The sequence below is a fragment of the Phalangium opilio genome, unplaced genomic scaffold, assembly GCF_054372755.1.
Source record: "Phalangium opilio isolate 3A_F unplaced genomic scaffold, DU_Popi_V2 ptg000042l_1, whole genome shotgun sequence".
Classification (NCBI taxonomy): Eukaryota; Metazoa; Arthropoda; class Arachnida; order Opiliones; family Phalangiidae; genus Phalangium; species Phalangium opilio.
The window spans coordinates 321582-336905 of record NW_028324166.1 but is presented as its reverse complement, the minus strand read 5'-3'; the positions used below and the strand labels follow the sequence as shown (position 1 = coordinate 336905).

Sequence of the window (15324 nt, the reverse complement as noted above, 5' to 3'; positions counted from 1 at the left end):
GGACCACCTAATTAGTGTCGTTAGATAGAGAACATTTAAGTCTATTATTACCTCCATGGATTTCTCGTTAAGTTTTGTTAAACTAAAGTTATGAGCTTTCAAAGCAAGTTTAGTTTTGATTTGAGTCTGAACAGGCGTCAAAGATACACTTTTTCTTTTCTTTTATTTATAGCTGATTGTCCGGTGTCCTAATTGGCGTAGACCACGAGAATTTGGTATCATCTTATAGAGAACATTTAGGGCTATCACCTCCTCGAAGGATTATCCTTCCTAAACCGCGGAGTTATGACGTTTCAAAGTTGACCAAGTTAATTCGGGTTTGTGAAAATGTCAAGTATTTCTTTCTATGTAGGCGAACAAGAATCTTATCTAAGGGTATGAAAAATTCCATTGGTCCGTTGAAGGTTTAGCTTCTCGCGCGCGGATTGTTAAGCGTCTTTCGCTGTACTATTTACCCTAATGCGCTTGTCCCTAATATCCCCGATGCCTCCCCCCCCCCAACGCCCCCGCTTTACATCTTTATAATCTCTTTCTTCTCTCAGATAGAAAATTCCGGCGGCGGTTCAACTTAATAGGCGCAATGAAGTGTAAGGCGTATAACCATGCTCTTGGATAATCCATGGACCAGCTAGCGCCTTCCACTCTATTCCGATTTATTTAACGGATAGATTAGCCGCGGGTAGCGAGCGACCGCGCCGATGTAAAAAGTGTCCGCTAGAAAAAGGGGAGTGACAAAAGGGTCATTACCGTTTTTTTTAGGATAAGCCACATTTCCGGGGGGTCGGACAACTTCTATTTTTTAATTACTCTATAATTTCATTTACTTTCTTGGTATTGATAGATACGATGAATTTCTGTTGAAAATCGAATCTGATAAACTCGTGTTGCTCCTTATGTTACTTTGTTTGTTGGTTGTGCATTGGTGTGCGGAGAGAAAAACATTTTTACAGGCGCTCGCACAAAATACAAGGCCATTTAAACCCTGTAAGATCACTTTCCCTCAATGGTTTACTTCCTTCGTCAGCTCAATTTTGCATTATTTAAAGTATTCTCGTTTTGAGTTAGGCCCTAGTAATTCCTAAGATGGTTGTTATTATTTATATATATTGGCACGTGTTCCACCTCTTTTAAGAAAACTCACTGGAGGAAGAGATATTAGTCTTTTGGGGTTTAATGCTCTATCGTTTATTTTATTAGTATTTCTAATTGAAACATTATTTAAATGGTTTATTTTAACGCTCCAACTTCGATTAGGAAAGAACTTTAACGATATCTAATTAAGTTTCGTTGGAAAGGAGAGAAATAGGACTACGACATAGCCAAAGGACTTTCTCGTATCTCTTATAGAACCAGAGTTAAAAGGTGTCTTGTAAATATAAGTCGATGTTAACCCTATAGTGAGGATGTTTATGAACATTTTGCTTAATTACTCGGGCCATAATTGTTGTAACCAAAGGTATTTGATATCATTGGAAAGGAGAGAAATAGGACTACGACATAGCCAAAGGACTTTCCCGTATCTCCAATAGAACCAGAGTTAAAAGGTGTCGTGTGAATGAGACCATGTTAGTAACTATGAAGGGAATGTTTATGAACATTTTGCTTAATTACTCGGGCCCTGATTGTCGTAACCCCAAGTACCTAGTATCGTTGGAAAGTGGAGGAATGGGTCTATAACATACTCAAAGGACATCCTCGTATCTCGTATAGAACCAGAGTTATGAGCCTCCAAATCTATGGATTGCGATACGCCATGTTTTTTACTTTTTCTTGATTGCTCAATTATAAGCTTAACGCAAAATACTTGGCGTCATTTGCAAGTAAAGACACGAGACAACAAAGTCCTTACTCTGCATGAATATTATGTCATTTCCAGATAAATATCTTTAATGGAACTTCACGATAATATAATTCATTCTTTTATGATAGGCGTTGTAAATCCCGTGTTTGGCTGGAAGGTCTGTCTCGGAGTCGGCTCTTCGTTTTTTTACGAAGGTAGTTTCGAGTTACAAAAATGATAGTTTGTAAAATGACGTTGAAGGGGAGGGAAGGGGGTTACGTGATTCGAAAGAGATTTCTCTATTTTCATTCTATTTTGAGGATAAAAATGGGATTTCGGGGAAATAATCGGAAATAATATGGGAAGAAGAGCTTCCCTTTCGAGCCAGTTCAAAGCGAACCTCACACCCCCACCCCCCCCAACCCGTGCCCGGCATTGATATATTACGCACCTTCTAGCGTTATGACGCTAACATCTAAAAACCCATACCCTTATTTCTATTTCTTTTTCTTTAGAGAGAGAGAGACATATGTTCAAAAGTAACGCCATAAACAAAAGTATGAACTGTCAAAGATATTCGTTTAAAAAGTTTATGAGATATGTTACATTATAAGTATGACACTACCTGTACTTCGTAATGCTACTGAGAGACTTACAGCTCGAGATAACTAGTTCGAGGGGGAACTACGGAAGCGAGTCAATTGCAGGCTACACTCGGTGGTTCATTTTGCATGCAGGACTTCCATCTAGGTCCTATTTAGTCTGCATTACTTACTAAGTCCCATTTGACAGCAGCGCCTCACCAGAATCTATGACCTACCTCAATCACTTCATGACAAGCTCCAGTTTCGAAGTTACCAGTGACAAACTTATGGATGGAGCACATCTTATTAACTTATGATTTCAAAAAATTTCAAATATAAATTTGAGATAATTACGATGGTGTGCGGTGTTTAATTGACGAGCTATCCTACGTAATGGTAATGGAGAACCAATCGCGTACAAGAGTGTCGCTTGTCAATCGCGTACGTTGTCATACTTTTCGTTATCGCGTTACTTCGGATCGTATCGAAGTCAAATTGCACCTGCTAGAGTTTTTCTATCCTAGGTTTTAGGAAAAATGGGCAATCGTAAATCAAGCTGCAGAGTTTTCATATATAGTAAGCCTCGAGACAGTACCGAATTTAAGCAAATTCTGGAATTGATGCCTTCAAGACACTTAAATGATTTCCTCTTTCTCTACAAGACTTCTATGCCTATACCTATCCTACCTACCAACTCTATCACCGACAGATATGGCCAACAAAGCGAGGGAGTGTATTCACGAAATCATTGTAATTATTTTTCTTTGCAACGATAGTAGATTACCTGCCCTAATCCTTAAGAAAAGCTCGTAATCTGCATTAAGTTACTGACTTTTAATATTCAATTCTCGATATGATAACTAATAGAATGACGACAACCGTACATGAAATCAGGGATAGATTTAATTTTAGAAGAAGGAATGGAGAGCTGAGTAATGTGGGCGTGCGTCAAAGTCCCGGACCCCCTTCCACGGGACGGAGGGGGGCATGAAAGAAGAAAAGGCGGGAGGGTCATAGCGAAAGAGGTAAAAAGGAATTACGTATTTTTCGCCGCTGTACCCGTCAGCAACGTCATCAAAACGTAGTTTAAGCGAGCCAATAAGATAATTTAAACTTTTCGTTACGTGTTGGAGGTAGGGGTGGTCTATGAGTCGGGGGAACTGAAGTAAATACTAATCGTTCCGTTCTCCATTCCTACTTCTAAAATTAAATCTATCCCTGATGAAATAGACGCAAATTCCTTATTAAAAACCGCTTAAAAAGCGAGCGAGAGAGACAAAGTTATTAGCGATTGAGACGGTTTAGTAAAATCAATTTTATATTTCAATGGCCCGAAATATCTTTAGGGGTTGAACCGTGAAATAACTCGAATGGTGACTCGAAAAAAATGTTCCCATTTGACCGTAAGCGAAGCTTTATTCGCCATTTCAATATACGCGGTGGTTCGGATTGCCGTCGACAGCGGCGCCATCAACGGAATTCGCCCTAGAACTTATTGAGTTTTCGTATCCGAGCCACGCTGGTGGTGAATAGATGAGTGTAACTTGCCTCGCGAAACCTATTTGGCCCCGTGATTGATTGCCGGCCCTCCCCCGTTAAATGCCTTAATCCGCAAGTGGGAATGGTTGGCGGCAGGTGGTGTTTTAAAGTATATAGGTGTATATGGAGCATCTGCCATGAAACGATACAGGTATGTCCCGCCATGGCCAACTGCAGCAGCGTGCTGCAACGGCACGCATTCATGGCTGAATAAATAGGGAAAAATATAGACACGAGTGACTATACCGGAAAGACAAAATCAATCGACTATCCATCTCTCATTCTCTCTACCCCCCCCCCCCGGGGTGGTTCGAAAGGGATAGTCGGAGCTTCAAAGTATTACTAAATACGAGTTTGCCAGTTGCCAGCACTGGTAAATAAACACCTGGAAAATTCGGATAATTTAAAAATGATTCATTAAGGTTAGGGCATACGGGTGTTACTCAAAATTGCTTGATTGAAGAGTGTTATTGAAACAGCGCCGCACTTGTTCCACTTATAAACATGTTGGTAAAGATAATTGCCCAATAATTAAGAGAGACTTTGGGCTTTTAAAATACAGATAAAATGAAGTGAAGGAAACACGGTAAAATCATGGCCAAGTCTGCTAGGAATTGAACTTGAAATTTTATGCTATCAATTAAATTGGAATATTTATTTACTTGCCATTCCGGTTTACTATCCCTTTAAAGGTTGGTTGTAGGCATAGGTTAAAGCTGCAGTATTGTATTTTTTATGGCTTAGATTTTTCGTTTTTATGGAGTTTAAGGAGTTGGGGTGGGGTGTGGGGGTGTTTCTTTGGCTTTAGCTATTGATTGATACGGACGTTTTCCTAAAGCGTTCTTCTTCTCTCTCTCTCCGATCCTTTCTTCTGTTTCGGGAGTCAGCTCGCGCATTCTTAAATCCGTTAAGACTTTGCTCGCATTTATTTCGACGGTAATGATTCAAAGTGTCGCCCATCGCTCGCTTACATAGCGAATAAAGTGTCACTATATTATAGACCCTCGGCGATAGCCGTCCAACTCCCGCGATTGATATTATTGCCCCGTTTACGAATTGCGACTCGAAACCCCAAATAATTTGGTTGAACGCGAGGGTGACTTTTGCGTTTCTATAGACCATTACATATATTTATTGCAGAGAAGTAAACACCACAGGGGTGGATCGGGATGTCACCTTCTTGGGTTATTTCCATGGCGCCAAGGAGCATCGCCAGAGGCAGCTCGAGTTGGGACTAGTATCCCTCCGCGTGTATAGTGAACTAGGGTGAACTCCGTCTGGCTTTGCCTCTTGGTTGGCGCCAGAGGGTGATCTGTAAATTGAACTGAACTGAATTGAGTTGACTGAACGCTCGGTGCTTTCAACGCAGATAGCATGGCATGCCTTGCCTCGAGTTAGGTCCGCTCAATTACGCGGCCACGAAAATAATGGTAACATTGAACTATAGGAAGACTGCGTTGTTACTTACTTCTTGGAAGTTTTGTTTCTTATCGGTCAAAACTTGCCTCGGGCTTCGCGCTCCTTCGAGTGTTTCATTCGGGACAATACTTGGATTCTCTCTTTTTTGTCAAATAAGGTAAATTCCAAGAAACTCAAAGTACTTCTACACTTTTACCCGAAGTGAATTCAACAGAAGGATGATTCTATAGTTACGTATCTACATTGTCGACATTCGCAACGATTTGGGATGAAGTTTATCAAGGTGTGGCTTCAACTTCGCCTTCATTTACTTTTTGTTCTACGTCCTGCCAAAGATGGACTGTTTCAAAAGAACGTGTAGCGCCTTACAAAGCGACTTCTTTTACCTGTAAGAAAAGCGCGGTTAAAGGAGAAAGGTAAGTGAGACTTGGAAGTTGAAATGGAAAGGTGCATGGTGCTTGGATTCAAGTTGAGACTCGTATGGTATGGTCTTTAGTATTGATTAAAAGTACCCGAGGCCAAAATCTTTTAACGATGTCGGGAAAATCGTTTCCCCTTTCATATAAACTATAGCCCCCGGGGTCACTTCGCGAGGATCGCCCCATAACCCCCCCCTCCCCCTCGACTACACTCTCGCTAATAACGCGACAAACTTTCATCGGACCATAAAAAAGTATGACCTTCTACCCAGAATTTTTCATACTTGAAAACTTGAAATTTTCATTGAACAGTGAAGAACAATGTGTTATTCGAATATAGTCATTCTAGACATAAGTATCAATTGGCAGCAGTGCTGCAATAAAATTCTATTTTTTTGACCAAGTCTAACTTTTCCAATATATACATGTTGTTTATTAGTAACAAAATAATTATTTGTGTACCCCCCCCCTCCGCCTGTGGTACTACGTTTTCTAGGTGAAAAGGCAATTGCCCAGGTTCTTTGCCTCCACTGACCAGTTAGCCCCGTGTCCAGTTGAAATTAAACCTGGTTCCTTTTCTAAAATAGTGAAAAATATCCTCAAAATAATAATTTTTATACCCCTCCGCCTATGGAGCTACGTTTTCTAGGTGAAAAGGTAATTGGGCAGCTGCCCAGGTTCTTTCCCTCCACTGACCAGTTAGCCACGTGTCCAGTTCGAATTAAACCTGGTTCCTTATTGCAAAATAGTGAAAAATATTATTTTTCTAATTTTTTGGTCTAGGCTCCTTGCCACGGATATTTATTTTAATTAACCTTTGTGGGTGAGGGGGTGTGGGTTGAAAGGTCAAGCGTATAGTATTCTCGGGTCAAGGCGTTCTTAATTTCGGTCGGGAAATGGGAATTCTCAAATTCTTTATTCCTGGAAAGATAAACTCTCTTGGTTTTACGGAAGTTTATCGCAGCGCGAAATTCCCCGTTTTTTTTTTTTTGGCCGCTTAATACCTATTTCTCGGAGCTTAGAAAAGTTTTTCCTTATAGGGGCAAGGCCGAGCGAGCCATACACCGACCGACAGAACAGTCTGCGGAAGAAGCCAAAACTCGAACCATTTACTTTTTCCCCAAGGAGGTGCGTCGCCTCGAAAGAATTTCCCAGGATTTAAAACTGCTTCTTGTCGTCATTTAGCGCATTTCTCACGTTAAACTAACCCATACTCTCCGAGTGACTCTTAAGTCTCGAGAATCAGCTCCACTCTACCAATAATATGGCAACCCTCTCCACTGAAACAAATTCTCTTCAAGGTCACTTCGTGTCACGAGACACAGATGCGATGGACCTGAAGAGTCACGTGGTGTTGTGGACGCTGATTGGTTAGAACCAGAGGGATAAATGAGGTGAGATGGATATTGGAATGATGATATGGGCGACCTGCGGCGTGCACCGTTCGTAACTCTCCCAGCGTACCTCGCGCGCGCCACTACCCTTTGGTAGACGATTGTTAAGTGCTGCCACGTAGCGTCATTGTTCTTTACGATTCTGTTCTGTACGACTCTATCTGGGATGACTACTGTGCAGTCTGGGAAATTAGGATATTTTTTAAACTAGTCCTTGGGACCAGTGACCCCCTAGTGTCCGAAATAATAAACTGATCCCTGCCTTTGTTCTCTTATAGATTTGCAATTAATAAACTGGTCCCGAGGACCAGTAACCCCCACTTCTTGCATTAAAAAACTAGTCCAAGCAATTAATAAACTGGTTTTGGACCAGAGGAAGTGCGCTGCCATTTTCCATACTGCTACTGTGGCGTGGCATTCCTTTGGTGGGGGGTACACAGGCAACGTTAGAGTATGGGGGGTTCCCACTTCATCCCTCTCTCTCTCTCCTTCAAATTTGATGGGTAGCTTTGTAATTTTCATGAGTAAATTTATTAAATTCTTAGCATCCGTCCTGGCGAAAGAAGTTAAGGATGTGTGTGGGGGCGAGAGAGGTGGTGTAAGGCGGAGTAGTTTTGTAGCGAAATGAAAAGTTTGCTCATTTTAAAAGGCTTCTGTTTTGATGTTTTGCCCACAGGCTTCTCTTTTTCTACCAAACTAAAACTATCTTTAAAGCCCAGAAAATAGCTGGGCTCCCTTTTAAGATGCCACTAAACTACGCTTATTTTCAAAGAAATGTTAAAAGTGCCTCGTTAGAAGTAGGTTAGAAGAGTGATGGAACGACGGCCCCGCGTTCTTGCATCCTGCTTTTTTAATCTTTAAGCCATTACTACCTTCCTAGCCTTATCTTATTACTTCTGCGAATGGACTTCAGTAACAGTTTTGACGGTGGAAGAAATTCGTCTTTAAAAATATAGTTGGTGTTTAATTTTTGAAAATGGACTTGGGGGAAAGTCAACTTTCTACTCTCTCTTTTCGTATTGTTGTGTTATTGCAAGCTCTTTTTTTCTTCTCTCGCGGTTGAAGAGACTTTCGAATGACTAATTATTTCCACTCAATTCGTGGTTACTCTGAGGCCTCCTTTGCCTTGACAAACGTTTACGGTATTCACGGGGGGGAGGGCTGGATGGCAAAGTGTTTCTAATTTTACTTTGTACTGGAACCTCCAGGCGCCGAAGAACTTATTTAAACTTTCATTTAAGGAACAATGAACTAGTTATTATATTAAATAGACTCCAGGCTCTACATTTTTGGGTAAATCGTGTAAAATTAGCGGCAAATGTGAATATATTATCACACCTGATGTAGAACAAGTCAGTTAAAACCAAATTATAAATGAATCTACAAAGTTCAAAATATTATAACACTTTGACTACCCTAATACCCCTCTAATGTTGATACTCTATGGTCGCTTCAGAAAATAGACTCCAGGCTCTACATTTTTGGGTAAATCGTGTAAAATTAGCGGCAAATGTGAATATATTATCACACCTGATGTAGAACAAGTCAGTTAAAACAAAATTATTAATGAATCTACAAAGTTCAAAATATTATAACACTTTGACTACCCTAATACCCCTCTATGGTCGCTTCAGAAATTTCACTAACCAAAATTTATAATACATACTGCTATTTTTGTCTCTCCATTGTTTAGTATAAAACTTAACGCTAATTCTATTGTAATCATACTTACCTGGCGTCGCTGCGGCCTTGATCTTGTAGGAGGCGGGCTGGGGTGAGACCCGATCATTGCACCCCGATCGGGTTGACCCTCACCACTATCACTAATCGTGATCAGTGGGGCGTACTATTTTTGGTAGCGGGGGTCGTGCGTTCGCGCTCACCCCCAACTCACTTTAATAAATACAAAAGCAAATCTACATGTGGACAAGTATCGTGATATAGACAACGTATATACGCTTTTACTAACAGAATTGATCCCTAAAAAAGTGAAAATATGTTGTGACAACATTCTTTACGGGGGCCTCTAACGTTTACTATGGAAGGTATAAGTGGATTTCCTGAAGACGAACCCCCCACCCCCGAGATCATTGTTGAATTTGTTGTAGTCGATGCGGGTCACGATCAAATTGTATCGCGGCGACATACGTGTCTGCTTTACCACCGACCTTATCCGCTGTCTGGCACGCTTTAAATTAAAGTAAGCGCTCTCTAGCCAACACTGCCACTCAACTGTAAGAAATTGCAACTGGTGCCGTTTCGAAGAAACTGAAGGTCACCTCCACTTGTCTTCAATTTAATCTCGCTATGAAATATTAACCGAAACAGGGGGGGAATTCATTTTTAAGACGCCGAAAAAAACCATACGTTGGTATAATTATACACCGTTTTTAATTGGCTGATAACAATCTGTCACCATGGAGCAATATTTAATGAGATCTAGTCGCAATAGGCATGTAAAATCTATATTATTTTGCTATTACGTTACTTTCGGTATCATTTGCTTCGTACTTTCCTCGATGTTTGTAAATACGCTTTATTTTTCGCAATCATCGCGAGTGGACACTTTGGGTGGCTCGAGAAGCCGAGGGGGTGTACACTACATCGTTTCGGTCCAAGCACGCCTTTTTTAGAGCATGAACCTCTAGCACGCGCTCTATTGAATTTGACGAGCCTTTCACTTTGGATTTGGCTGGTTTTGGGCAATTTTCTCGTTAAATGGCATGGTAGGGTTTGGGTCGAAAGAGTGTCGGGTCCCTCGACCCGATTGAATCTCTATCGACTTTTAAAAATTGGTTTGTTTTGTTTCGTCAACAGGTCGAAGCAAAACGAAATACAAACGTAATTGGAAAAGTCATATTTTAATCAGAGAGTGTGCCAAGTGTTTAATGCCGCTTTCCATTGGCTACTACCTTGGAGCAATATTATAGGAGACACAGACAAATTTAATGCAATTTAAAGGAACTTGGTTTACTTTTCAATCCAAGAAAATTACTCCATGGAAAACGGCATTAGCAAATCACCGAGTCACGTTGTTTTTTAACCGCGGAGTAAGAGAGACAAGCCCAGCTTTATTCAGTACTCCTTGTTGTATTCTAATTACCCGACTTGCTTTATTTCGTCATTTTGTTTGCCAACGGTTATTGGCTGTATGGCGCGGTAGACTTTTGAAATTTGTCAAAGCGAAATGATATTTTGTGATGATGAAAGACTCCTTATTATTTATTGCTCCTTGGTAGCGTGCATGGAACTTGTTGATTTATCTCGTAATCGCGTGCGACGAACGCTAATTGCGTGAAAGGAGATCTGTGTTTCTTTACTCTGTTTATATTGACTGCGGTGGCGTTAATGATCCTGCAACGTTTGGTCGAGTCGTTATGAGAGGTTGTTTCCGCCATTTAGTCCGGTTAATTCTATGCCACGATAAATTGATTGGCCTATTGATTCGGCCTTCGAAACCTGCAAGTAAGTTCTCCGATTTGAATCTTTATTTCGATATTGTTTAAAGATAGAATTTGAAGAAAATGAACAGTATCGTAAGTTTATAAGGTATATTCCATAATTTTGTCACTGGTTTCTGAGAGTTTTTCAAGAAGCGATGTAGGTTATAGATTCTCGTAAAGTTACACCTGATGAGGTGCTGTCAAAGACTTAGTGCAAACAAAATAGGAAGATGGATTGCAAAACTAACCACCGAGTGAAGTCTGCAATTCTCGGTTCCGTCGTTCTCCCTCGAACTAGCTCTCACTTGTAAGTCTCTCAGTAGTATTACGAACTTGTATAGGAAGTGTCATGCTTATGGTGCATACATATCTTATAAACTTATGATAATATTATTAAGCCAAGTTGATCCAAAAATCAAATTTAATTTTTTTTTTCAAGTTGTTCAAAAAGTGTAATAAAAGGCCTATTCAAATTACTATAGAATATAATAAACATTATTTTTAATTAAGATTAAAAGCCATTTTTTACCTCGGTTTTTGTGAAATTAACCCATGTAGGGGCTAGATAATATATCTTGGGTATTTATAATTTAAATACAATTATATCTTCGCGCGCGTGTCCATCCCCTCTAATGTGCAGCTGAAATGACGTCAATTCCCCCTTAAGCGATGCCCATTTCGATTGAGCGTAGCTTACTGTAATCCAAGCTTAGAAACGGTAACGTTAATGTATGAAACCTGCCTTACTCCTTAATAAACTCGACCACTTCCGAGTCTGACTCTGCTGCATGCAGTGTCCCGAAGAAGGCCCGGCCGGGGCCTCATTTAGATTGGCCTATTGGTACTAGGCCTACACCATCACCTTGAGCTCTTCGGCTTGAGTTATATAACACACGTCCTGAGCGAAATCTATTTCTTTTCTGAAGTCTGAACCAATGAGAGTGAATGAAGTAAGCGTCTTTTAGAACAGCTAGCACTCTGACCCCCCCCCCCTAATTTGAGCGCCCCTTAGCGGTTGCCTCAAAGGAGTATTGACAAAGAATCCACTCACCCAAAATCGGACAGAGGCACTCACCGAAACACAAGTAATCGGTAGTATTATGTTACCACAATTCAATTTTTAACGAGGTCTCCAAAAGTTCATGGCGATTTTAAAATAAATTGGACTCTGTGCCAGTTCAAAGGAAGTTCTTAGACCTATGACCTCAATTTGAAATTAATTTGGATTTTGTTGTAATTTCTATTTTAATTACGCTGATCAGTTAGTTGTCTTTAATAGGAATAGTACAGTGTTTTATTTCAACTACTGCTGGTATTTGATCATTTATTAAATACTTGTAAATATGAAAATGAAGCCAAATATGTTTGGGGTAGTTTGTTATATATTTAAAATATTTCAAAAATGAAAAATTATAGAAAAAGTTCATTCCAAAATTTAACGATGAATTTATATACTGTAACTGTACTATCCCTTTGTAGAGATTATGATTCTGCAGGCTTTGACGTACATTGGTTGGTCGTGGTTGAACGCGCGGACACGTTTATTTCTTCCGTTTACAATCAACGTGCACCCTCTCGAATAATCATTAAAGGGGATATAACCTGACTAATTCGCTTCGAGTGGCGACGTAGCCGCGGTTTAAACGAGAACTCGGTTTGGTTGTATTCCCTTTGAATGGCCATTTGATGTAATGGGAAATAGAGGAGATATAATGTATAGGAAGATCTCCACTTACTTCCTGCCTACTCGTCCCTTGCTTTGAGCATTTGTAAAATTGGAATGCCATTCCTTAAATGAGACGTCGTTTGTGCTAGAAAATCCCTTCGTTGAATTAACGCCCGCACAGTCTGTATTGCACAGTCTGTATTGCATTGCCTATTTTTACTCACGTATCTTCTCTATGACGGAAGCAAAGGCTGCAACATCCGCACTGCCTTGGAACTACCCTAGATTTAAAACTGACTTCGAATATATCCCAAGTTTTATTATGAAGGTTAATTTGCTTCTGGTTTTTGATTATACTATTTATTTCTTTTAATTAGTTTAAATTACACCAATCAAGTCGTGTCAATATGGTTAGAGAGACTTTTAATGAATATTTTAAAGGGAAGGTTCAGCTACAGGGTTCATACAAACCTGTAAAATTCAGGGAAATAAATAGTTGACAAAAACCTCAGGGAAATCAGGGAAATTTTCGTCAAACAGGGGCCGAGTAATTAAGTAAAATGTTTATAAACATACCCCCCTCCGTAGGATTAACATTACAGTATACTTTGGAGGCTCACAACTCTGGTTCTACTAGAGATACGGGGATGACCTTTGATTATGTAATAGTCCAATTTGCCCCCCCCCTCCTTATGGTTAACATTTGCTCCATAGGATACTCCATATATACGGGAAAAACCTAGAAAATTCAGGGAAGTATATGAAGAAAAACCTCATGGAAATCTCAGGGAAATTTGTTTTCCAAAAGTTGTATGAACCCTGACGAATGGAGTAACTTAATTCGTTTCTTGGTTTTGAAAAATTTAAAATATAACCATTAAAACGATTGTTTTGAAGGACTCTGTGTCATTTTGACAGATGGGTGACTCTCGCCGTGTTATTTATGCTCGTGAAAAGCGGTTGACGAAAGAATTTCATTTGGCCAATGCACGCAATACCCCTTTCACTATTATTGGTTACATAGTTGTTTATTTAAAAAGTCCCAACTAGGCCTATATAGCTGTTAATTTAGCAAAGTATCGAATAATGTTTTGACTCGTGGCACGTTTCCGAGTTGTCACGAAAGTCGCACTCGATACAAAAAAACGTCGTTAAATATATTCAATATTTATGGTGTTTATCTTTCAGCTGGTCAATTCGTACAAACAAGAAAGAGCCTATTTTAAACTATAAGCTCTTGGTCCGTCCAAACGTTCGCTCCCAACTGTACGAACCAAGTCAAATACGCTGTCTACTGTTAATTGAACTCGACAGACCGGAAGCCAAGATGCGGGCTCGAATTATGACTTAAATCATGTCTACTTTGCTATTTAAAGGTAATTACTATTAAGTTTAAGTTCATTTATAAGATATGTTGGCCATAAGTTTGTCACTGGCTACTGAGAGCTTGTAAAACGACGCCTGGTCAGGCGCTGCAGGCAAAGGCTTAGTAATGCAGACTAAATAGGACCCAGATGGAACTTGTTCCTGCAAAATTAACCACCAAGTGTAGGACTTCAATTGACTCGCTTTCGTCGTTCTCGAACTAGTTATCTCGAGCTGTAAGTCTCTCAGTAGCATTACGAAGTATAGATTGTGTCATACTTATGGAACATATCACTTATAAACTTATGGTTTAACAAGTTTTGATTCTAATTTATTTAATTTGGTTAAATAGTTTTAAATGTTTTTGGACTTCCCCTTGAAAATGTTTCAAGCGCCGTTTCGGGGAAAGCTTCCAAGGTCAAGGAAAAACTGAAGAAATTGACCATTTTTTGGCTGGTCATTTTCAACAGTTATTTCGTCCATTTATGCCTGGGTCCGGCAATTTACGCTTACCGCATGCGCAGTTTGACCGAGATGTTCTTCAGCCTATCGGATTCCTTTCGCTACGGCTGCGCCTTGCTCTCTTTTAATTACGTCGTCCGACGTCACGCTCGTTTCAACCAATTATATTCCTTCGTCAAAGGCCAGACTAAGTCGACCTTGAAATTGCGCCTATTCGTGGCAATATCTTGCATTTTGAGTCTCGTATTTTACGTCATCGACTTAATCGTAAATTACATTGAGATATTCGAATCCGAACAAGCCTTGGATGAAAACATTGATTTATATTTTTATAATATTACAGTTTTAAAGGTAAATACTCGCAATTTTTAATCATTAAAGATATGTATTGAATAAATTAATTCTTATTCCCCCATCATAGGACCACAAAGTATTAGGAAGCGTACTATCGGCCATGGACATATTAATCTACGTGGGGATGACGAGTCTCGTTCGCATTCTACTCTACGTTTACGCCATCAACGTATGCGGAATATTCGCGGTTGAAATGCAAACGTTTCTAAATAATTTAAAAGTGTTATTGGCCAAGCGAAAAGCCTCTCGTATTCTAAGCAATCACACGCTGTTTCTCGTCAAAGCCGCTATGATTGGTGAAAACTTTGGTTTCCTGTACTTCGTCTGGCTCTCCGATTGGATGGAGACCTTCTTCACGGACGTCCCGAAACTGGTTCACTTCCAAAGCGTCAGCGGCAATAAATCCGTTATCGAAATGGCCATCGTGGCCGTTCCCTTGTTCTACGGATTCGTCACTTCCCTGGCGGTGACCTTTGCCTTTGCCAGAGTCGAGGAGCTTCAAGACCAATTCGTGGCGCGATTTCATAAACTGATGACGTCACTCTTCACAAACGATACGCGGTTCGAAAACGAGTTGTGCTTTATTAACAACAAGCTGTGTTTCGCTAAAGTGCGCGTCACCTTTTACAAGTTTCTTTCCGTTTCAAAATTGTTTATCCTTAACTTGTATTCGTTCGTCAGTACGTTTTCGGTCGTTGCCATACAAAGGATTGTCGTACCCAAGTCTTAGTGCAAGTTCAGTATATAGAGTGCTGTCAGAAGCGCCGGTGTGACGTCACCCATGCTGTTTTCCCATAAAGAAAAAACGGTAACTGTCATGGCCGCCCATTGCTAAAGGCAGACTCGTGACGTTTAACCTTGGATCTGACGTCACAACTGACAGCACTCCATAAAACAGT

The 15324-nt window shown here is 40.2% G+C and overlaps 2 protein-coding genes and 1 non-coding gene across 13 annotated transcripts in view; all 3 read left to right on the top strand.

Moving 5' to 3' along the window:
* Positions 1-13623, top strand: part of LOC149678008 (uncharacterized) — a 136642-nt gene extending 123019 nt beyond the window's left edge. For 2 of the 11 annotated variants that reach the window (XM_089836048.1, XM_089836047.1), the window contains 3 exons: positions 5044-5479; positions 5553-5738; positions 6782-11541. In XM_089836048.1, the coding sequence (XP_089692174.1) occupies positions 5283-5479; positions 5553-5738; positions 6782-6926 (528 nt within the window). In that variant the 5' untranslated portion in view covers positions 5044-5282 and the 3' untranslated portion in view covers positions 6927-11541. Of the gene's footprint in view, positions 1-330; positions 11542-13432 lie in introns of those variants that run through there. The other 9 variants (XR_016366016.1, XR_016366013.1, XR_016366012.1 and 6 more) reach the window with 9 other exon arrangements.
* On the top strand, positions 8860-9023 carry LOC149678009 (U1 spliceosomal RNA). Its single transcript, XR_016366323.1, has one exon. It is a non-coding gene; the product is annotated as a U1 spliceosomal RNA (small nuclear RNA).
* Positions 13624-13687: 64 nt separating the features above from the next.
* On the top strand, positions 13688-15324 carry LOC149678007 (uncharacterized). The gene is made up of 2 exons (XM_089836044.1): positions 13688-14422; positions 14493-15324. The coding sequence occupies exons 1-2, from the start codon at positions 14126-14128 to the stop codon at positions 15153-15155; spliced, it is 960 nt and encodes a 319-aa protein (XP_089692170.1). The 5' UTR covers positions 13688-14125; the 3' UTR covers positions 15156-15324.

Bases quoted from the DNA above. Each gene is read 5' to 3' on its own strand.
- LOC149678007 (XM_089836044.1), top strand. From the start codon at position 14,126: ATGCGCAGTTTGACCGAGATGTTCTTCAGCCTATCGGATTCCTTTCGC. The intron at 14,423-14,492 runs GTAAATACTCGC...CCCCCATCATAG, and splicing joins ATAATATTACAGTTTTAAAG to GACCACAAAGTATTAGGAAG.